At 38.3% G+C, this 23,490-nt stretch overlaps 1 protein-coding gene across 1 annotated transcript in view; it reads right to left on the reverse strand.

The window, feature by feature from the left end:
• Positions 1–339: 339 nt before the first annotated feature.
• pdzd8 (PDZ domain containing 8) overlaps positions 340–23,490 on the reverse strand; it is a 44,520-nt gene continuing 21,369 nt past the window's right edge. Inside the window, exons 4-5 of the mRNA XM_084393966.1 lie at positions 4,006–4,168; positions 340–3,866 (exon numbers count right to left, since the gene is read on the reverse strand). Coding sequence (XP_084250092.1) covers positions 1,609–3,866; positions 4,006–4,168 — 2,421 coding nt within the window. The 3' untranslated portion in view covers positions 340–1,608. The remainder of the gene's footprint in view (positions 3,867–4,005; positions 4,169–23,490) is intronic.

Raw genomic sequence — 23,490 nt, forward strand, 5'->3', positions numbered from 1 at the left:
CTTTCTGGTTTGAGTGTTAACAAACTTCTTATGTTGCCCAAGGCCCAGTGACATGGGGGGCCCAATAAGGTCCTCTATGGTGAAACGTAATTATTGGGCCAGGGTGTGGGGGACCCACTCTAAAAATGTATTATGTTCCAGGCCCAGTGAATAGTATAGATGTTATAGCAGCAGAAACATTACCTAGGGCAGCACGACTGGAAATTCAGGAAAACAGATCCAGCAATGCATGTACCCAATGATGGACGCCCATGTGTAGACCACATTTAAATAATAATAAAATGTGAGTGATAAGAGCAACAAAAAATTAGCTTTGGGAATTAAAGAATACTGTATGCATTGATAAAAGAAAGTTTTTAATGATGTAGTTTTACACTTTGAGAAAAATTATGTTTTGAGAGGTGAATGGAATAATGAATGTAAAGTGAGTCATATGGGAGATACATTCAGTAGGACACATGTAAAAAATAACGTTCGAAGGTGCTAAAACATGCCCAAGCACACAGATGTGAGACACAATGAAAAGTTCCTTGCATCAAAACAAAACATTACAATACATAAAGGAAACCAAAAATTAACTGGCTGAAACATTCACACAAACATAACCATTCACCCGGACCAAATGATGGTTGAGAAAAATTGCCACCACTTAAAAAAGGGTTCAAAGCAAATTAATTGTGAGATTAAAATATGAGATTATTGACATTAGAAACATATATTATGAAATGCAATATAAATATCCCTCCCTCAAAACAAAAAAAAGTCACATTGGCTTTGTGACATAAATTAGACAAAGAATGGTCCCCAATAGTATAATAACATCAAGATTATCTGTCCTATGAGGATTCCCTCTCAGTTCAGCATTAAACATTTTAAAATCAACAAAAAAAAAGAAGAATATTAAAGAAATTACACTTTAAAATTAGTAATAATTGTGAAGTAACATGAGAAAGGTGCTTATCAGAGAGGACAATGTTGGTTAGGAATGGCATCATGTTCTATGGACTGTTCAGGTATAATCCTACATTTTGTAGTTGATTGATAAGGCAGAGAGGGGCTTGAAGCTCAAAACACACTAGGCAGGGTGTATTTCCAACCATGAACATCACTAACAGCACACATGTATATAATTCAGTCTGTACTAATACACAAAGTTTGAATAAAAATACCTATTCAAGCTCACACGTCACTGACTCTCCCTTTTGAAGCTCATGTTTAAAAAATTGACTACACCTTTCAGGTAAGGCAGGTAAAACTCGGCTTGATCACAATGTCACGGGAACTCGTCGTTCGAACTCTATCGAAATATTTTGTGTATTTTGTGTAATACTGCTGAAAGTCTTCAGATTGATGATTTGTCCTCTACAACTGCAACTAAAAGACTAAAGGGGGAAATTATTTTTAAAAAGTAAAACGTAAAAAAAAAAATTGGTAAACTACTGACACTCTCACAAAATTCCTCAACAGTACATTGCAGTGATATTCAGGAATACTTTTGCAAACCTCACAATCACATGTGGAACGCTCACAGGTCAACCTTAATCCAAATCATACATGAAAAAAAGTCTTTGTTCTTGAGTCCCAAGCCCCTAGTACCTTTTGTCATCTTTACGGAAACGCCTCTACACAGATCTGCTCCTCCGTAATGTCATCCAGCATCTGAACATCAACGGGACTGCAAATGTCACTGTCGTACACTTCTGTGCCCATCAGGGCCTCCTCCAGACCTTCAGCCTTTGCCTTCGGAAAGCCATGCTGTTCAGATGGTGATGTGCTTTCTACAGACTCTAGATCTTCGATGCCAGCACGGTAGTGAATCATGAGCAGAGTCAAAGCTTGGAGACGTTCACCGGACTTGGCCAGAGCTGCAGAGATGAGGGCCTTGCGTCGAGAGTCCATCGTCTCTCGTTCTTCCATATTTAGAGAGTTGTTATGCTCCAACTCTTGGTCAATCTCCTGCTGCAACTTGTCCAACATAAACTCCAGTTTCTGCGAACGCTCATCTGTCGGTAGGCCACGGTAAAGATCTCGACCAATCTCTTTGACGGCGATGAACACGCTGTCATCTAGCCCACCTTCCTTACGCACCAGTTTGGATCCACCACTACCAGGTGGCTGCTTGGAAGGACTGGCCCCAGCATAGGTCTCGGTGTCACTGCTCTCGTTGTCAGAAGTGTTAGGCGTGTGTTTCGGAGAAGGTTCCACCGCCCCTGATCCTATTTCTGCAACCTGTTCTGCAAGTCTGGTTTTGGGCACCTGCCTCAGATTGAGGAGTCGAGAGCTAGTGTTGATAATGTGACGTGTAAGTCCAGTAGTTGCCCGGTTAATGGTGGACTTTGCCTCAGGATCTGCCCCACGCCGGTCTGAGGCGGCTACGCAGTAAGGGTGCTCTGTTAGACATTTCTCTTGACACTTCTTGTGACAGACATAAGAACAGGTCATGCACTGCGAGGCAGCCTTGGTCCACACCTTCTTCTTGCAATACTCACACCAAGTGGGATTCTGGAACTGAGTGTCTTGAAAATTGTGCCGCATCTCTCCTATCTGCATGCCGCTGTAACTCTGTTCATCCCGGGTTACCATGAGCACCTGGTCCCTTTCCTTTTCCCGGTCTTTTAAGTCCTCTTCCTGAAGACACCCTTCCCGCTCACGTTCTGTCAGTCCACTGGAGAGGTCTGACTCCCCATCTGCCAGGTAAGTGAAGTTGACTGTAACATCTCCATAGCAGAGTTTCTCGTTGAAACCTTTGTGAGTGCTTAAGTTGCGCAAAGCGGTACGGCTGACGCTGGCCCTTGGTTCGGGAGCGCATAGACGGAAGGTGCTCTGATATTCAGCAGATGACGTAGATAAGCACTCCAGTGCTATGTGTTCCAAGCGCAAGCTGACATGCCCTAAGCACAAGAGACTACCGAGCTTGAAGGGGTTCTTGCACCAAAGTGCTATATTAAGGAATTTGTGGTTGTTTTCCACTTCAAAGATCACAGAGGCTTTGTTCCAGCGAGCAGTTCTGCTGCGGTACATGGTCTCAGACGATTCCCAGAGACCCTGCTCGTCTACACTGTCCCTAGTGTTGGAGGAGCTCTCAGATATTTTGTCTTTGGCTGATTCTTGTTTGTTTGTGGCTGGAATATTTAGGATTTCCTCTGTGGGATCTGGGTTCTTGCTCACAGGCTTCAACTCTGGTGACTTAACAGGGATTTTTTCTAATGGTTTTTCGCCATTGCCAGTAATGGGTTGTGTTTTCTCTGGACTTTTTTCCACTGCAGGTTCATTCCCTTCTACCAGGCTTTGGCTTTCTGAAGCAGATGTGACTTTTATATGAGGTCTGGGAGGAACAGGAGGGCGTGCAGGTGGTGGAGGAGGGGGCACTGTTGGTCTCTGTGGCTGTTCGGGAGGTTCAGCAGTCTTGGGAGTTGCCGGCTTTGGTGATTCTTTGGACTGGGATTTGAGTGGTGACTGAAGGTTCAGCCTGCGGTTGAGAATTGGTGAGATGGAACCAAGGGGCTTGGCCAGGTTGGCCACAGTTTTTTTAGGACTTTGGTTTACAGAGAGCAGGAAATCCTCCTTCGTGTCAACAGTGACTGGAGCTGCAGTTGATTTGGACTCAACAATCAGCTCCTCAAACTCAGAGTCATTGTCTCTGTTATCAGATATGTCCATGGTGGTTATTGGGGCTGGGTCCTCCTCATAGCCCCCAGGATGAGGAAGATAGCTAGGCTCCTCCATTGGGCCAAGGGTTTCTTGGAGTGTCCCCAACCCCGCAGCAGGCACCTGGTGACGGACCGGCCTCTCATATAAGACTATCACTCTCTCTCCAGCTTGTTTCAGCAGTTTCGGCACTTGGACAGAGGACGTCACTTTGACTCCTGTGCAAACAGACATGAACAACACTTGAAGCTTTGCAAATGTATTATAAAACTATACAACATTGGGCATTAAATGACCTACCCACCATGTCAAACATTCCACTTGAATGGTAATGAGTAAATTTATGTAGTCTCTAACCTCCAATAGCAATGAGGCGATCTCCTCTCTGTAAGTCCGCCAGGGCAGCTGGAGAGTTTGGGGTGACGGTCTCTATGCTCACGTGCACTGTGTCACCATCAGTGGCCGGAACATGCCTGAAAGTCATCCCCACGCTTCCAGATGGTCCTTTGATCACCTCTGTCTGCAACACAAAACAAAGCGAAACAATATCAGATTTGCTAATAATCTTAATGAAAAGGTTATGTAACTGAAGAAACTAGGGCTTCACAATTATAATTAGTTTCCAAGCAGCTTTGTAAATGGTAACATCTTTTCTTTATTGCAGGTGTTGTTACGGCATACATTACTTTAAGTCATAAGATCACCAAGTGGGACTTGACAGGATAGGAGAAGTTATGGGAAGCCTTTTTGTTACTAGTTGAGAGGAATGGTAGGCGTTAAGCCAAAAGACAGTTTTTTTTTAAGCTTATCTTTTGACAGCAACAGCAGTTAATAATTAGGGCGGACAACCTACATTATGATGTGAAAAAAAACAGCCTTCACTTTCTATACAAAGCTCTCTCTACCAATCACATCCAACAGTCTTCATGGTGATAAAACAATGCTCTCTGAAACGAAGGGAGGGAAGGTCTGCAATTACTGTTAATTTCACTCCAAATGTGCCACGAAGTAGCAGCTGCTGATTCAGAGCTGGCTGTATCACAAAGCCTGCATCACAATATCCACCTGTAGTTCCACCTGCACTTCGGTTTGACACCATACAACACCCACCAGGTACACAAGGAGCAAGTTAAGTGTGCCAATATAAGGAAAAATTCCACTAGATCCACCAAGAAACAAAAATGGTGATCTGGGCTGTATAATAGTTGCACAAGCACTAGTAAGATTTCTTTTCATTGATCTTTCCATGATATGTCCTCTGTGTCTCCCTTGTTCTCTTTCTCTTTCGTTTGTGCTGGGGGTGGGCAAGAAAGACAGGATGCAGATCCACGCTGCCGAGATGGATGACTGTAATTTTGCTGCTGTCATTTGTTATAACCCTTGAGAAGGGCACTGATTGAGTTAAACATGGGATGAAAAAACAGACAATCTACTCAAGCTGGCAAGCTGAAGACTGACTTGCCCAGTTTTGACCAATGACTGTATATAGAAACATTCAAGAACCATCAGAAATTTCTTAGAAGGTAACTTACAAAGAACACCCAAATTCAACAATATAAAACAGATAGTTCCAACTCTCTCAATTAGTTTTATATTAATATCTATCCATCCATCCATCCATTTATTTATCCATGCTGTAGTTGTAGTTGCTACTTTACTTAGTAACCATAAACAGACTACACTTGGCATAGTAATATTTTTAATTTGAATGTTTTAATAATAAATTTAACTATTTAACATCGATATCTTATCATAATGTTGTTGCCAATGTTGTTTTTGTTTTTTTTTCACTGTAATGTACATACTCTAGCGAACGTCACAAGAATGGATTACTTCAAAGAAACGTTTTTTTTTTTTAAATAATCAATTGTATTGTCATTGAAGGAGGGTACATGTAGCCGTGGGAGTGAATCAGAAAAACGACCAGGGAAGAACACTAGTGCCAATACTATTTGCATACATGTCATCTAAGTCTTAGCTGAGATGTTGAAGATAAATTCGCTTATAACAGAAAAAATAAACACACAGGAACATAAATCTTAATGACTGAAGGGATGCTGTTAAACTCTCCAGAGATGATTAATTCTGAACATTTCTTCCCTCAGGACACAACCTGATCCTACCCTTTACACATGTCAGGGAGGGTTTGTGGGAGAAAAACAAAAGCTTCAGGCTTTTTTGAGGCCACTGATGGTCTTCTTAACCGGCATGTTTGGGATAATTCATTGCAACCTGTTCAGGAAAAAGAATAAAAGCAAAGTCTATGTGAGGAATCTCCTTATTCACCACCTGTGGGATCCAGAATTAAACATGTTCTGGATTTAATTTTTTCAATTGCTGAAACAAACAGAAAACAAGACACCATTGTTTGTTGCATGGGCTGTGATCTAGAGAAGACTTTCATCTGATATTAACCTTGACAAGCACTAAAAATTACCTCCAAACATCCGGATCTAAGTGTTCTAGTACAGGTACATATTGTACCTCAACATCAGAACTATGAATATGACAACTAAAGCGCTACCAAAAGACTTAATATCAATTAAGTCCACAACCGAATGGGAACCAAGACACTTGGAATTACAGTAGAAAACAAAACAAAAAAAGAATCTAAATTAAAACCAAAAATAAATAAAAAATAACAACTAAAAGAGGGTGAAAAAGACATCTGCACTTAACGTGCACCTTTGTTTTCCCATTTTTAGAACGACAAAATGACAAGGTTCAAAGAGTGAGAGAGAAAGATTTGTCTGACACAGGAAACAAACAGCGACATTGAGCGGCAATTACAGGCGATTTCTGTAGCTGAGTGGTGGCTAAGGCGTAATTACGCAACCATGGAAAGGCACAGCAGGAGGAACGCTCACACACTCATTGTGTGCGTTACTGTGTGTCTGCATGTGTTGAGTGCAGGTAAACGGACTGCTGCCGCTCCGACTGGTTCGTGAGGACGCTGTTCATGTGTCAATTTGATGTCCGTCTCACCTCATCACCACAAGGTTCACATATACACCCTCACATCGAGTATCATGGAAATATAAAACAGCTTTTCAACAAAACAAACACGGGGCCTGTGGGATATTTTCAGGTCAATTCCATTGATTACAGCATAAATGTCAGAATTAAAACACCCACTTAAATACCATTACACACATTCAATACCACCACGATAAAAACAAGCCTACAGCTGATAAAACAAAACCTCTGTCATAATTTCTCACTTACACGTCATGCCAAACTCATATGACTTAATTTCTTCTGTGAAATATAAAAGGAGGAAATGTGAATAATGATTTGTAGTTTCCCTGCCAGTATTTGCAACATTTTTAGCATATTAGCAACGTATTACAAAAAAGTTACAGCAATTTATTGCATTTTAAAGCAACAGTAGCTTGGAAAAGAAAAGAAAGAAAATCAACAATTTTGTTTGTGACAGTAAAGCTTACATTGTAACCAAAAAAAAAAAAAAAATCTGAATTTTGTTCTTTTAAACTTTCTATTTCAAAGGTATATATTTATATGTATATTACAACAGTTTCCACAAAAATATTAAACAGCACAACCGTCTTTAACATTGATAATAATAAGAAACAAGACTGTAGAAGAACTGAAGTAATGATGCTGAAAATTCAGCTTTGCCAACACGGGAATAAATTACATTTTAAAATACACTAAAATAGACCAAAAAAAATATTTCACAATATTACTGTATACTGCAACCTTGGTGGTTATAATATTTACTTAAAACTTAAACAAATATATTTTACAATCTAACCAACCTCAAACTTTTGAACGATACATCAACAATATTCTATAAATAATACAATCAAATATTTAAGTTTGCAAGGCACATATACACTTGTTCAAGATAAATAAGAAAAGCAGCATTTGGTGACAACATTTTGTGTCCCATGGAAGATATCAAGTCAAATGGGTTAGGAATATGACTGATTAAATGATGATTTTCATTTCTGAATTATTTGAAGTAACAAAACAGCATCAACTTTTGATTTCATTTACTTTTCTAGTCTTTCTGATGCCTCCCAAAGAAAGAAAGCGCGTCTCTCACTCTCTCGTATGCACAGCACACACAAAAAAATGCATACAGTGAAATGCTTGGCCACCCTAACATTGCCTCTAATAAGCACAGACATCAAATCGTACTGTGCACTCAAAGAGACAGACAGATGAATAACTGCTCAGAGAAAGAAAACATGTCACACAACATCAGCCCTACACACTCACAAACACACACATCCCAGATCCAGCACACCCTGCACCACAAAATGGAAGGTTCCTTCTAGTCATCAGGTGTCAGTGAGTGTGTACGTGTTTGTAGGTGGTAGACGCGTTACGTGCAGCGGTGTGATTGTTGACAGATGCCCATTGAAGCTATTGTGCCGAACGGACAGTTGCCTTGTGTGTACACCTGTTGCTGGAGGAGTGAGTGTGTGTGTGTTCAGCCAAACCTCCCACTCTTCATTTTTCTCTCCACCTCCATTTTTCCTGCTATCCATTTCATTCATCCTCCCACTCCCTTCATCCCCCACCTTTCTCCCTGACTGGCTTATATAAATCTAGCCTTTTCAGAGCAGGCCCTTATCCTTTACTTAAAGGGTTAGTTCACCCAAAAATGAAAATTCTGTCAGTAATTACTCACCCTCATGTTGTTCCAACCCCGTAAGACCCCGTAAAAATTTTTTGATTAAATCTGAGAGCTGGCTCACTTCTCCATATAGGCTTCTAAGACACTATAGAGATTTTTGTCTTGATGGCTATGAATTAAGATATACAAACAGAATAAACAAAATAGGAGGGGGGGGGGGGGGGGGGGGGGGTTGCTTTGTACCTTCATAAATCTGTTAAATTTAATGTTTCAACTGATATGACCATAGCTGTGGATGGCTTATTTGAATGCATAACAGTGGAAATTCATAATGATAAAAAGACAAATATCTTCATGAGTTGTGTATACCGGGCACCTGGTTAAAGCATAGAAACTTTCAATGAGTGGATGGGTAAACTGTTTTCTACTGTGAACCAAAAAAACATTTATCTGTGGTGATTTTAACATTGATTTGTTAAATCCAACCAAACTAAAAAACGTTGACAATGTATAGCTTGTCTCTGTACCCAACTATAACGAAATGGAGCAGAATAACGTCACATAGTGCCACAATCATTGACAACATTTTTACTAACATTATGGGAAATCAAATCATTAGTGGCCTATTTATATGTGATATCACTGACCACTTACCTGTTTTTACTTTGTATGACTATAATCTCAAGAAAACAAAAGACACTATGGCAAAAATCTCTAAACGAAAAATTACTGAGGACATGATCCGTGCCCTAAACAATAGTTTAGCGCTCCAGGATTGGACTTCAGTTTACAGAGAACCAAATGTGGACAGTGCTTATTGTAATTTTTTAGATATCTTCACTTCCTTGTATAATAAACATTGTCCTGTGAAAGAATATTTTATAAAGGAAAAACAAAAACAAAAAAGCCCCTGGATTACGAAAGGAATAATTAATGCCTGTAAAAAGAAAAACAATCTCTATAAATTGTTTCTTAAAGTAAAAACAAAAGAAGTGGAACAAAGATATAAGAAGTACAAAAATAAATTAACTGATATTATAGGAACAAGCAAAGGGTTATATTATCACAAAAAGCTATATGAACATAAAAATAATATAAAAGGAACTTGGGATGTTTTGAATAGCCTAATCAAACAAGGATCCTCAAAGTTGACATATCCTGATCACTTTATTGATGAAAATGGTGAAGATTATAATATGAGTAATGTAGTAAATAAGTTCAACAATTTTTTTGTAAATGTTGGCCCTAAGTTGCAAAATCAACTATTGAACGGAATTCTTTGTCATTCTTCCTCTCAGCTACAAATGAGCAGGAAGTGACAAACATTGTGTGGAAATGTAAAAGTAAGTCCTCCACTGACTGTCATGATATCAGCATGACATTGATTAAAAAAGTTATACTGAATATTGTAAAACCCTTAACTTATATTTGTAACTTGTCATTCCAGACTGGCTGCTTTCCAAGTAAAATGAAAATCGCTAAAGTAATTCCACTTTTCAAAAAGGACAACAAACACGCTTTTACTAATTACAGACCAATCTCTCTTTTGCCTCAGTTCTCAAAAAATTTTGAGAAACTATTCAATTCTCGACTTGAAAAGTTTCTCGAGAAACATCATGTAATTAATGATGGTCAGTATGGTTTTAGGTCCAAAAGAACTACCTCAATGGCAATAACTGAAGCTATTGAAGAAATTACTAATGCACTGGAGCAAAAAAAGTATGCAGTTGGTATCTTTATTGATCTAAAAAAAAGCCTTTGATACTATTAATCACTCCATTCTATTAAATAAGTTGGAAAGATATGGAATTAGGGGGCTGGCTGGAGATTGGTTAAAAAGTTATTTAACAGGGAGGTTACAGTTTGTAAAAATCGGTCAGTATTTATCAGATACTCTTGGCATTGTTTGTGGTGTCCCCCAGGGTTCAGTATTGGGGCCAAAACTGTTTAATGTGTATATAAATTATATTTTTAATACATCCAAAGTACTGGAACTCATACTATTTGCAGACGACACGAATATATTCTATAGTAGTGACGATTATAATGAGCTTGTAAATACGGTAAACAGGGAACTAAATATAATAAAAAAGTGGATGGACACAAATAAATTATCCTTGAATATAAATAAAACTAAGATAATGATGTTTGGAAATCGCAATAAAATGTCTGAACAGAGAATAAGTATTGATGGTACCCAAATTGAAATTGTGAGTGAGAATACATTTTTGGGAGTAATAATTGACAGTAAATTGTCATGGAAACCTCATGTCAGACACATAAAAACAAAAATCTCCAAAAGCCTCTCAATTATAAATAAAGCAAAACTATACCTTGATGAAAATGCACTCCGTAATTTATACTGTACCCTGGTACTACCATACCTTATGTTTTGTGTTGAAGTGTGGGCAAATAATTACCAGAACACAATAAATCCTCTGATCATATTACAGAAAAGAGCTGTGAGGATCATTCACAAGGTGGCTTTTTTAGAACATACTCATAAATTGTTTACGCAGTCAAAGTTGTTCAAATTTGATGATCTTGTCAAATATGATACATCAATAGTTTTATATAAAGCATTTAACAAATTATTACCGCCTAACTTACAACGTTTTTTTAAAACTTCAGTGCGAGCCCATAACTTGAGAGGTTTTGGATATTTTTCATTACCGAGAGCCCAAACCACTCGTAAACATTATTGTGTGTCTGTATGCGGAGTGAAACTTTGGAACAAACTGGACTTGCAACAAAAGCAATGCCAAACTATTCATCAATTTAAATTGTTATTTAAACATTGGGTCTGGTTAAAATACAGAGATGAGGGTCTTTAATTTACATTTCTGTTGTACTCTGTCTCATAGTGTTAACATGTGCTCAATGAATACCACACATCGTTGGTATATTGTCCATTACCATTGTTGGCATTGTTTATTCTTCTTACATTGTTGGTATAAACTGTTGTTATAATAAATACTTGTTACTTGTGGAAACGCCACCATGATATAACATTGTAAACAATCCGTGAGCAAAGTAACAATGAAGCTCAATGTATCAATCACTAAATGGGGAACTGGGGTGGGTTTAAATAAGTTGTCTTCTTCCCACTCCCTTTCAGGCAGAATTCGATTGTCAAATTTAAATACTGTATATTCTGGTTTTTTTGCACTATATGACGAAACTATATTTTTTTCTACCTTGTATTTTTCTGTGCCATTGCCTGAAATAAACGAATAAACGAAACGAAACGAACTATAACTTGCTGGCCCAGAAAATGTATTAAAGACATCGTTAATATAGTCCAAGTGACTACAGTGGCTCAATCTTAAATTTATAAAGCGACGAGAATACTTTTTGTGCGCAAAAACGAACAAAAATAACGACTTTATTCCACTATTCATTTCCTTCTCTCTGGGCCTCGAGTTTTTTCACATAGTGTAACTGCGTAGCGCTTCTGTGTTGCACGTCACCACGTATCACACACATGACCAGCGTCGGCCAATAGTGAGCCTACGTGTGACGTACAACACAGACGCGCTACGCTAAAACACTACGTGAACTAACTTTTTGCGCACAAAAAGTATTCTCGTCGCTTTATAAACTTAAGATTGAGCCACTGTAGTCATTTGGACTATATTAACGATGTCTTTAATACATTTTCTGGGCCAGCAAGTTATAGTGTCTTAGAAGCCTATGGAGGAGTGATCCAGCACTCAGATTTAATCAAAAATATCTTAATTTGTGTTCCGAAGATGAACGAAGGTCTTACGGGGTTGGAACAACATGAGGGTGAGTAATTACTGACAGAATTTTCATTTTTGGGTGAACTAACCCTTTAAGCAACACAGGTGATAATGATGATGCCCAACAGAAAACACAAACACACTTTGCTTAGCATTGGGGTCAGCAAACATTTGGGGTCAGTAAGACTTTTGAATGTTTTTAAAAGAAGTCTCTTATGCTCACCAAGATGGCATTTATTCAATCGAAAATACAGTAATATTGTGAAATATGTTTCAAACTGTAATGAATTTCTGTGTTGGCAAAGCTGAATTTTCAGCATCATTGCTCCAGTCTTCAGTGTCACATGATCCTTCAGAAATTATTCCAATATGCTGATTTGGTGCTCAAGAAACATTTCTTATTATTATTATTATCAATGTTGAAAACAGTTAATATTTTGTGGAAACCAACACACTTTTTTTCAGGGTTCTTTGATGAAGAAAGTCCAAAGCTAAGTCCAAAAGAACAGCATTTATTTGAAACCGAAATCTTTTGTAACATTATAAATGTCATTACTGTGACTTTTAATCAATTTATGACTTTTAATCAGTTTAATGTATCCTTGCTAAAGGTTGGCAAAATTAAACCTTGGTTGAATCGGACTGTGGTTATCTAGATCAGACCTGGTTGACAGAGAGCGTGCCAAGTCAAACACTCGTGTGATAAATCAACAGAATCAACATAGAAGCAGCAGGTTTATTTTGTGCTTTGTTGAGTGAATGAGGAGTTCGGTAAAAAGATCCATCGTCACACAACGATGGAACAACTCACCGGAAATGTAATGTGGTTTGACGTGTTTCAATGACTAGAGCAAACAGTAAGGATCGAGGCAGCAGCCTTCAGCAACTTTAAACCAACACAGACGGATGAACAATCTCTGAGAAAGTGTAGCACAGACCTTTTGTAAGAGCCTGTTTCTCTTTAAAACGAAAGGTTTTTTTCTTCAATCTGTTAGTTTTATCTGCAACCTGAGCTAATAAAATTAAAATCGACTCACTCCCACCACCTGGCAAAAAGAGAAAACACCAACCAAAGAGTAATGCCACAACCAAGAAATATATTTCTGTAAATAATATTTAAAATACATCTTTGTAGAGATGACCGAGATGATTCTGGACGAATGAGCATGCAAACTTCTAGCTTTCTCCATATGGTTCATTTAGTGAAAAAAAATTAACTATATTGTTTTGTATTTCACTTCTTACATTAAACATTTTGAATGTAATTGGCCATATAGCTGTTGATTCCTCTGATTCCACTGAAAAACACCTTTTAAAGTCATTTCAGAGCAAACAACACATAAACAGATATCAAAAATATCAAGATATTATATATATTCTAGCTACAGTATATTGGCCAATTCTACTGCACAAACTCTCTGTGTCTTTCTCACACACACAATGGCTGAGTTCGGTGGCCTGATGCTGTAGTGAGAGCCGTCAGAGCAATGGTCAGTAATCGAATCATCTGGCACATGTCAGAGAGATTAGTGTTAGGGTATAGGGTAGCAGTCCCCGCAAGGCATGTACAAACACACACACACACAAACACACAGCATAGAGAGCTAGCGATTAATAGTTTATTTCAAAAGGGGAAGAAAAAAAGACATGTGAAAGAAAGGAGACTTAGACTGATCCACCCAAGTGGAGAGATGGAGGATTATCAAAACAGAAGTGAACGTCATAGATTTTAAAAGATTACGTTTTCTCAAATCACAAATCAGACTGCAATTTTTTTTTTTCAAAATTTCCAGTAAAAATACAGCATTTAAACATCCTTGGAATCATTTTCTTTGATTTGCCAAACTGCAAAACATATTAAGACTTATTTCAAGTATAATTCATTAAATTTATACATAAACAATAAAAAAAAAAGATAATGAAGTTAGAATATATATATATATATAATATATATATATATATATATATATATATATATATATATATATATATATATATATATATATATATATATATATATATATATATACCAGGACATTTTCAGAGCACTTCATGCTTCCTTCATTTTCCAGCAGGATTTGCACCTGCCCACACTGCCAAAAGAACCAAAACCTGGTTCAATGACCATGGTATCACTGTGTAATTACTGTGTGATTTCATGTAATATTCTATTTTTTTTAAATCCCATTTTCATGGGTTTTATGAGCTGGAAGCCCAAATTATGTACAAATAAACAACTAAAAATACTTGAAATCGTTTAAGTTGTGAGCCCTGAATCTATAATCTATGGAAGTTTAACGTTTTGAATGGAATTATGGAAATAAATAAACTTTTCCATGATATTCTAATTTTTTGGAAAGGGTATATATATATATATATATATATATATATATATATATATATATATTCCTTTTTATATATGATCAACGCAAAATTAATACTAAAGTATGGAAAGCAAATGCCTATAAAATGCAAAACTAATCATTTGTATTCTGATTAAAGTGACCTGAATATTGACCTCAGCAAAGGTTCTCAAAGACCCCCCATCCCCCCTCACCTCAGTATTACACCAAAACTTTATGTTAAACTATCCCACTAGTAACAAGGTTAAAAATTAAACAGTTCAAATGTAATATTGAGAATTTTCTGAGCTTGATGAAAACTCAATTTCAAAACGTGCGACAGGCGAAGCTGGCATGAAGTGAGGATAATTAAGCAAGAAGCATTGCTGTGGATTAATGTGTGTTATATTAAGTTTCCTGGTTTGAGTCACATGTAATAACTGATGGCGTGGTGGAATATCGTCAACGCTGCCCTTTTCTGACACTCTGCTAATTCAATCACTCGCTCTTCTTCTTTTCACCCATCCTTCAATCCATCCTAATTAACAAAACACTGTCACACATAGTTACATGACAATGACACGAGGTTACCTTTATAGAAAATCTGCTTTATCCAGTTCAGTCTCAAAGTTATGAGTTAGAGGGAAACAATTTGCACTAAATATAATACATCAATAAAAACCTAAACAAAACAAACTACCACAAATTTTCTGATTCCAAAGCAAACTTTAGTAGGCTACCACAAAATATTATACATTTTGAAAATGTATAATATTTCTTGGAAGAAACCCTTAAACATGGGTTCAGCAAGTTGCACTAATTGCTTCTCATTTTCTGTTTGTGGACAAACCTATTCCAGGGAACACTGATTTGCAAAAAAAAATTCAAAGCTGGGATGAATGCAGTCGCGTCTCATCACGGACGGGCTGAATTTTCATGTTTCATGTTTTTGTGATTGGAGGAGGCTTTTCAGAGAGCGCCGCACAAAAGGGAGGGTTGTTATGGAGACAGAGGACATTAAAAAAACAAGACCCTTCTCATCCCTCTCATTTGCAATTGTTCACAGTGGCCACAGCGTTCTTTAACATCCGTCCGAGTCGGTTCCGTTTTTAGCGCCTTCATTGTTATTCACCCGCTCAGAATCTGTCTCCCAATCTACATAGACCCTCCCCCAGTTTAACCCACACGCGAACGTCCCGGTAGAAAGGTAGAATGAGAGCGACCAAATGAAGAGTCTCTCGTATCAGCACTCAAAGGCCATCCAAGTGCATCCTTATCATTCTGGCATTTTGTTTGTCATTTCCATTCTCTCAGCTTAAACTGAGTCAGTTACTTGAAAGTGGAGTTCCAAATGTCCCTTTCCCATGAAATCGGCAGCTGTCTGATTCTGTCAGAAGATTCATGGCTTTATAACACTCTCCACTGCAGCTCTAAATTCAACAGGTGACATTTTGCTTCAAAGAGTGATGGACTTTGAACAGAGGGTTGCCTGGCCCCAATCTGACTGCAAGAAATGAATAGCCGCTTTCTGACCAAGTAGTTACAGGAACTTAGTTATAGGAACTGTCCACTTCCAAACAGTTCTATGAACTACTCTCCCCCAAACTCGGTTTTGCTGTTTGCGTTCGCACTGGCCAAGTGGCCGTAGGAACCTATGATAGGAACTGGTAGGAGGGGTAAGGGAGTGACGCAAGCACGGCGACTTTTATTTTGACGGAGCGACGGACCTTTATTTTGACGGCGCTGAGAACGCCAGAGCAAACAATGCTCGCATTCTCTGTGTTCATTAGTTAGCGATCTGTCTAACAGTACTGTTTAACATGTTATTAGATAGAATTGTTATAGAAAGTACACAGTATATGAAAAAAAAAGTTATTAGCCTATGCCGTGTGGTTGATGTCCAGTGTTGCTAGCTGAGCAGAAATACATAACGTTAATCATGTTTGACTTGGTCCCCTCAAAGTTGCGTTGGATTTTCTCTTCAGCATAAAGGTTTAGAGGCCCATCTATCACTGTTTTCCATGTTTGTATCTAGTTTCTGGAGTAAATATATAGGCTATAATCTGTGTGTTTACATATAGCTGTTTTAAAAATGGCGGGTGCTGGTGTTTTGCGTGCGTTCGGTCATCAGCGTACACTAACGTCACGGGTAGTTCCTATAGTGCTGGTTTAGACCCTACTCTGAAGTAGGAGCTAAATTAGTTCCTCCAAATGGAGTTCCTAGAACTAAAGTCGTTCCTAGTCGGCGTGTTCGCACCGCAGGAACATACGGGTACTTTAGCCAATAGTTCTAGGAACTGTGAAAAGGTTCCTCCGGTCGGAAAGCGGCTAATGGTCAGCTGGTATCCGTTGAGAACTGGCCAACGGATGTGGCCAGTGAGAAACCTCCAAAATGTGTCAAACGCTGTCAATCCTCTTACATCAGTTTCAGCTGAAGGCCCTCAACATGGATGTCAGAAATGTGGACAAAGGAAGACACCATTGTAGTTGTTTTCCTTAGATTACCATCAAATAAACACCACTTATCATCCCAACCACAGACAATAACTGCTCCAGTATCAGAAACAGTCCATGTTTCTGCATCAACGTAATGAAAGAAAGAAAGAAATGAAATGAGTAAAGATAAAAATTGAGGTATAGAGGAAAAGGATGAAGAAAAATAATGAAGGAATGAAAGACAGAAGGAAGGATGAAAATGAAAGGAAATGAAGGAAGAAAAAGAGTAAGGAAATAAGTTAAATTTATAAGGAAAGGAAATTAAGGAAGAAAGGATGGAAGGGAACAAAGGAGGAAATGAAGGAAGAAAAAGAGTAAGGAAATAAGGTAAATTTATAAGGAAAGGAAATTAAGGAAGAAAGGATGGAAGGGAACAAAGGAGGAAATGAAAGGAAGAAAGAGAGGAATAAAATAAGGAAGGAGGAAGGGAACAAATGAGGAAATAGGAAAGTGTAGTACAGGAAAGTTTAGAAAAGTTGGAAAGGAAAAGAACGAGATATGGGAAGGGACAAAAACAAAATTACAACAAGAGAATAACAAAATAAGGAAAGGAAGAAAAGATTATGAAGTAAATAAGTACAGAAAGGAAAAAGGAAGGAAGGAGCGAAGGTAAAAGGGTAAGGAAAAGGAATAAGGACAGGAAAGGAAAGGAAGAAAAAAGCCAAACAAATAAAAGAAAAGGCAGTAGTAACTTAAGTGAAGATAATGTTAGAGCCTCATGGTTCTCTCTGGTCCTGATCTGTCTGCAGCGCTCTCTCTCTCTCTCTCTCTCTCTCTCCAATCTCTTTATTTCCAGGGAAGGTGCCCGGACAAGCAGAGAGCAGCAATAAACTGCATAAAAATGAGATTTAGCGGCAATATACTTCAGACTGCATCAAATCGTAGCAGCACAGACAAAGAGCAGCTGGCCTGTCAGACACCCTAGTACAAACAACAATTAACTAAAAATACACCAGCAGCTGACTGCGGGCAATACATACTTCAGAACAAAGTTAAAGTCACTCGACCCTGACCCTGTACACTCGGCTGGGGAAAACTGCGCTGCTACACAAGTTCTGACTAAAGTAAAATAATGCTGTCATTAGATACAAATCTTTGTGGCTGCAAAAAGTGTGCCTGTCTGTGTCTTAAGATAGAAATCCATTAAATTGACCTCCAAAATATTGATTTATTAGAAATTATCTGGTGGGTTATAACATTTCCGTTATCTGTTGCAAAACATAATAAAACTATGTTGTTTGCGTGTTGCATGCGTCAAGACTCTGCCAACCAATCAGTGCGCTGCTTTTTCTGTTGTAAAGGGCATGGCTGGGATTAATTTACCGATGGGGCTGGAATAGCCAGCAATGAGTTTTGGTGTCTGTGGTGTTGGTAATACACCCATTAGACGCTCTGTCATGCACAGGGACGGCTGTCAAATTAGTTCGATTATCGTCATTGGCACACAGAGCAAAATCAATTGGAAATACAAACGAGCAGCCTGGGAAACCCTTAAAGGCATAGTTCACCCAAAAATGAAAATTCTGTCATTAATTACCCTCATGTCGTTCCAAACCCGTAAGACTTTCGTAACACAAATAAAGATCTTTTTGATTAAATCTGAGAACTTTCTTTCCCTCCATTGACAGTCTACACAACTACCACTTTGACGCTTCAAAAAAATCATAAAGAGACTGTAAAACTAATCCATATGAATAGAGCGGTTTATTCCAAATTTTCTGAAGAGACTTGATCGCTTTATATGTGGAACAGATCGAATTTAGGCTTTTATTCACATATTTGGAAAACAAAACAAAATTACAGATTAGGGGGAAATTACTGTTCATCATTTAAAAATCAGACAAAACACCAAACTATGACCCAAACTGAAATCAATGCTAAACTATAGAAACCACATGCCTATGAAGTACAAAAAAAAAGATACACAAACTTGTCTTTTGAGACTAATACTGTCCAAAACTGTCCCAAAAGCCAGTCCTCAGGGCTACCTCACTGCCCACAGAGAAGAAAAGAACGTGACCGGATGCTGCGGATGAAACAGCCATCTCAGAGCCATTATAAGAGATGTCTTTATCTGAATAAGCTAAGATGAATAGGACTCTGTACTGATATCCTGACAAAGCAGGTATACAGAGGGTTGTTTGTTCTGCTTTAAATGAGATTTAAATCTAGGTGGGCAAATGGAAACACGCCAACATGGCAGCTGGGTAACCCACACACCACAAAGTGAAGGCAAAATTGAGTACAAGTACACGTGTGCGCGCATGTGCGTGCGTCAAAGGAACATTCAACGGCAAAACATCTGAAATTATACACAAGCACATCACAAAAGCTATACGGACATTACAGAAATAATTTTATAAAACACAAACAAGCATAATGCATGTCAATCAACAAAAGGGAAAAAAGGAAATAAAAGCCACTGATCTGAAATGACAGGAGGCAACATGTTTTAAACGTCACGACCCTCTAAAGTTTAAACAACGGTGATGGAAAAAATCCCAGTGACGGAGCTAGATTCCCATAACACACACTAACATATACATGCACAAATATACAAATAAACAAAGCAAACACACCCCCTCCAGTGCTAAGTGGTGTTATTTTGTTTGTAAGGAATTCACACAGACTACTTTTTGAAGAGCGAGGACAGTGATATTCACACTGCAATGTTTAATATGTTTCTAATGAATCTTGCATCTGGAATAACAATAGAAAATAGATGTTAAATGGAGCAAAAGCCTGATGACTGCATAGAAATGTCCACACAGAAAATTTCCACTGAGCATGGGTCAAAACGGCCTGGCTGACCGGATCAAGTCTGGTTGGTAAGAGTGATGATCAGTCAGGCATCAGAGCAGATGTGCAAATATACATCAATTCAAACACAGAAACTCGCAGATGTACTGAAAAAGAGTTACGTTTTTTGACCAATTAACTTTTCCTTTTCCCGCCTTTAGCAAATAATGAATAAGAACTTTGAATAATCATTTTTGAATTCATTAATAATCATTTGATAGACTTTGCACACTCAATATCTATAAAAAACTTTTACAGCAGATACAAAAATATAATCTAATATAATTATTTTTAGTAAGTAAAGTATTTTGTAAATATTGCTCTTTGAGAGTGAAAACTATAAAATGATTCTTAATAATGTATTATTTAAATATCATATATATATATATATATATATATATATATATATATATATATATATATATATATATATATATATATATATATATATATATATATAGTTGTAATCGAAATGATTGGCAACATTTACACTTTCAGCTGTTTGCAATGAACAAATCAAACTAAAGTAATTGAAATAGCTTCTGCAGTCTCAAAATTATTCAACCCCCTGAATAGAATCCCTCACAAAAGCACAAATCTGCTAAACAGGCGTTGTCTCAAGCACACCTGATGCAACTATAATCAAGGGCTTTATTAGTTGCACCAGGTGTGCTTGAGCTAGAACACATGAAATATCTGAACTTGCTAGGTTTCTTGAATGTCACGTTTGACTGCATGTTAGAAAAGAATAACATGCCAAAAGAATGGTCCAAAAAGTTAAGAGAAGATATCATCACCTTCACAAACAAGGAACAAGATACAAAAAGATAGCGAAGGCACTAAATGTTCCTAGAGACACTGTTGGAAGCATATTTTGCAAATTCAAAGTTAAAGGAACAGTGGTTACACTTCCTGGACAGACTAGAAAAAGGAAGCCATCAACGTCTGCAACCAGATTTCTGAGAAGGCAGGTTCAGAAAAACCCTCGAGTGACTGCAAAAGACCTGCAGCAAGACTTGGCGGCAACAGGCAATGAGGTTTCTTGCACAGTAAAGCCGGGGACACACTTAAAGGGATACTTCACCTCTGGGAAGATGAATGTGTATTTAAAATAGGTCATTTAAGTAGAAGAAATGTGAAGAAATTTTTGAATTTGGAGCTTTCTAGACTGAGAAAAGCCAGAAAATGTATTTTTGGCTTATGTGGATGAAAGACAACAACTCCCAGAATGCACTTGCTTCGCTGCCTTAGGAGGCCACGCCTACCGGTAAGAGTGCGCAGTTGTTGAAAACAACAAAGCTAGCCTACGTGATGAGTTTGCGAGGGATTTAGAGATCGTCCAAAATGTCCGGGATTCGGCTTTTGCGTTCTACAGTCGCCATTCATCATGTTTACTGTGGCGAGCAGGACGAGGCTGACGGCCGCGGGAGAACAGCGCGAGGCCGGTGGCATGATTACTGAGACGCGCCGGGTCTCCCATCTCTCACGGAGGAGCGGGAATTTTTCTTAGCAATGGTAAAACGCACATCAACCGATCACTTGTTTAGCGTTCATGTAAACACTACATTCAAATTCACCAATCGGAATGAATTCAGTTAGATTGAAACAAAAGGTGTGCATGTAAACAATGAATGGCGACCGCAGAAAGCAAAAGCTGAATCCCGTACATTTTGAACGATCTCGCCCGCCGGACAAGTCCGGGAAAAGGAGGATGGTTACTTACTCAGTTTTCTCCTACTATTCAGCTTTCTCCACAGAACAAGAGCCTGCTAGCTTAGCTTCCAAAGAAAGACGGCTGACACTGTGTACATTCTGTGAGTGAGATCCCACCCTGTATGGGCGGGCTGAAAACATGCGGAACAACGCCATCTACTGGCTGTAGTCTTTAGCCTCTGGCCAGAAAATCCTCCGATGACGCAAAATGACGATTTTTGCGTCATCGGAGGATTTTTTCCAGACAAAAAATACATAAAACTCTTGTCTCAGGGGGATATGAGGGTGGAAAGCATGGTAATTCTAAAATACTACAGGTTTTCTACTAATACAAAGCTTAATGCTAAATCCTGAAGTAACCCTTTAACAACTGTAAGGCCGATTATGAATGTAATTTTGATACTTACGACTGATCATGCCCAAACGCGGCGAGTCAGAGAGTCTGTGTTTAAAATCTGTTTCAGTCATTGGAAACTCTGTAACTGTGTTCAGTTCAGTCTTAGAATGTTTCAGCTAGTCGTTAAATGTTTCCCCGGCATAAGGCGCTTACTAAACGCATGACATAAGTCCAAGACGTACACACTACTGACCCAAAAGCACAAGATATCAAAATCATATAAATAAGCCACAGAAGTTTTGGGATTCTGCTCTGTGAAGCGATGAAACAGAACTGGAACTTTTTGTCCCTATGGATCAGCGGTCTGTCAGGAGGCAGAAGAATGAAGCATATGCTGAAAAGAACTCTCTGCCTACAGTTAAGCATGGTGGTGCTCAGTGATGCTCTGTGGCTGCTTTGCATTCTCTGTCACTGGAAACCAGCAGCGTGTGGAAGGCAACATGGATTCACTGAAGTATCAGGAAATCCTAGGAGAAAACGTCATGCCGTCAGGGAGGAAGCTGGAGCTTGGGTGTCATTGGACCTTCCATCAGGATAATGATCCCAAGCATACCTTTAAATTCCACCAAGGCTTGGTTGCAGAAGAAGTCCTGGAAGAGTCTACAGTGGCCATCACAGTCACCTGACTTGAACCCCATAGAAAATCTCTGGTGGGATTTGAAGGCGGCGGTTACATCAAGCAAAGCCAAGAATATTATTGAACTGGAGGCCATTGCTCATGAGGAATGGGCTGAGATTCCTCAGAAACGCTGCCAGAAGCTGGTGTCTGATTATACATCTCGTTCGCAGCAGGTCATAACAGCAAAAGGGTGTTCTACTCTGTACTGAAGATACTTGCCATGAAGAGGTTAAATCATTTTGAGACTGAAGTCGTCATTAAAAGTTGCATTTTCAGTTGAATTTGGGGAAACCACTGGAAACATTTGTTGTGTTGAGCTATTTCAATTACTTTTTTTTGATTTGTTCATTGCAAACAGCTGAAAGTAAATTTTGCCAATAAACCTGATTTGCAATATGGGTTTATAATAAGCATGTTCGCTCTAGACAGTGTTAGCTGCTCAGTTGCTTACTCTCATGACACATGGCAACACAGCTAAAGGTTTCCTTTATTTGACCATTTATTGAAAGTAGCCACCATTTACCTGTTGATGCCTTCACAAGCACCCGTAAAAGCTTTTGAGTCACGCGCAACACGCGAAAGGGCAAGGTTTACAAAATATGTCGTATTTTTGTAATTACGCTAGGTGGCACTAATGTCACAGAAACAACATGCTTCACCTTTAAACGGTATGGCGCATCAGCACGCATCTAAATCAGAGATGACAAATAAACACCATGGCAGGCATCAATTCAAATGTATGCCAGAAGTGTTTTTTTATTAAGAATTAAAAATAAGTATGATAATATATATTAGTAGCCTATTATAAAGTAAAATATCATTAGAATAAATTATAAAGTATAAAAAATATATAATTATTCTTTTAAAAATAAGTTGAAATAATGCAAATTGATGACTTTACAAACGCATAGACTACGATTAACAGCCTTAATCGTTATCTTATTAACGGCCTAGTCACAGGTCTGCTTACAGTAGGTCTGTCTTTAACAGTTTTTGTTAAAAATAAATGTCCCTATGGAGAAAAAGTTCTATGAAAATCGTTTCAGATTTTTGTTTCCACTTGATTGAGTCTAGTTAGTCTTGTATCAAACACAATATGATTTTCGTTGATCGAGATCTGGCAGCAT

This window comes from Rutilus rutilus (genome assembly GCF_951802725.1).
Source record: "Rutilus rutilus genome assembly, chromosome: 21".
Classification (NCBI taxonomy): domain Eukaryota; kingdom Metazoa; phylum Chordata; class Actinopteri; order Cypriniformes; family Leuciscidae; genus Rutilus; species Rutilus rutilus.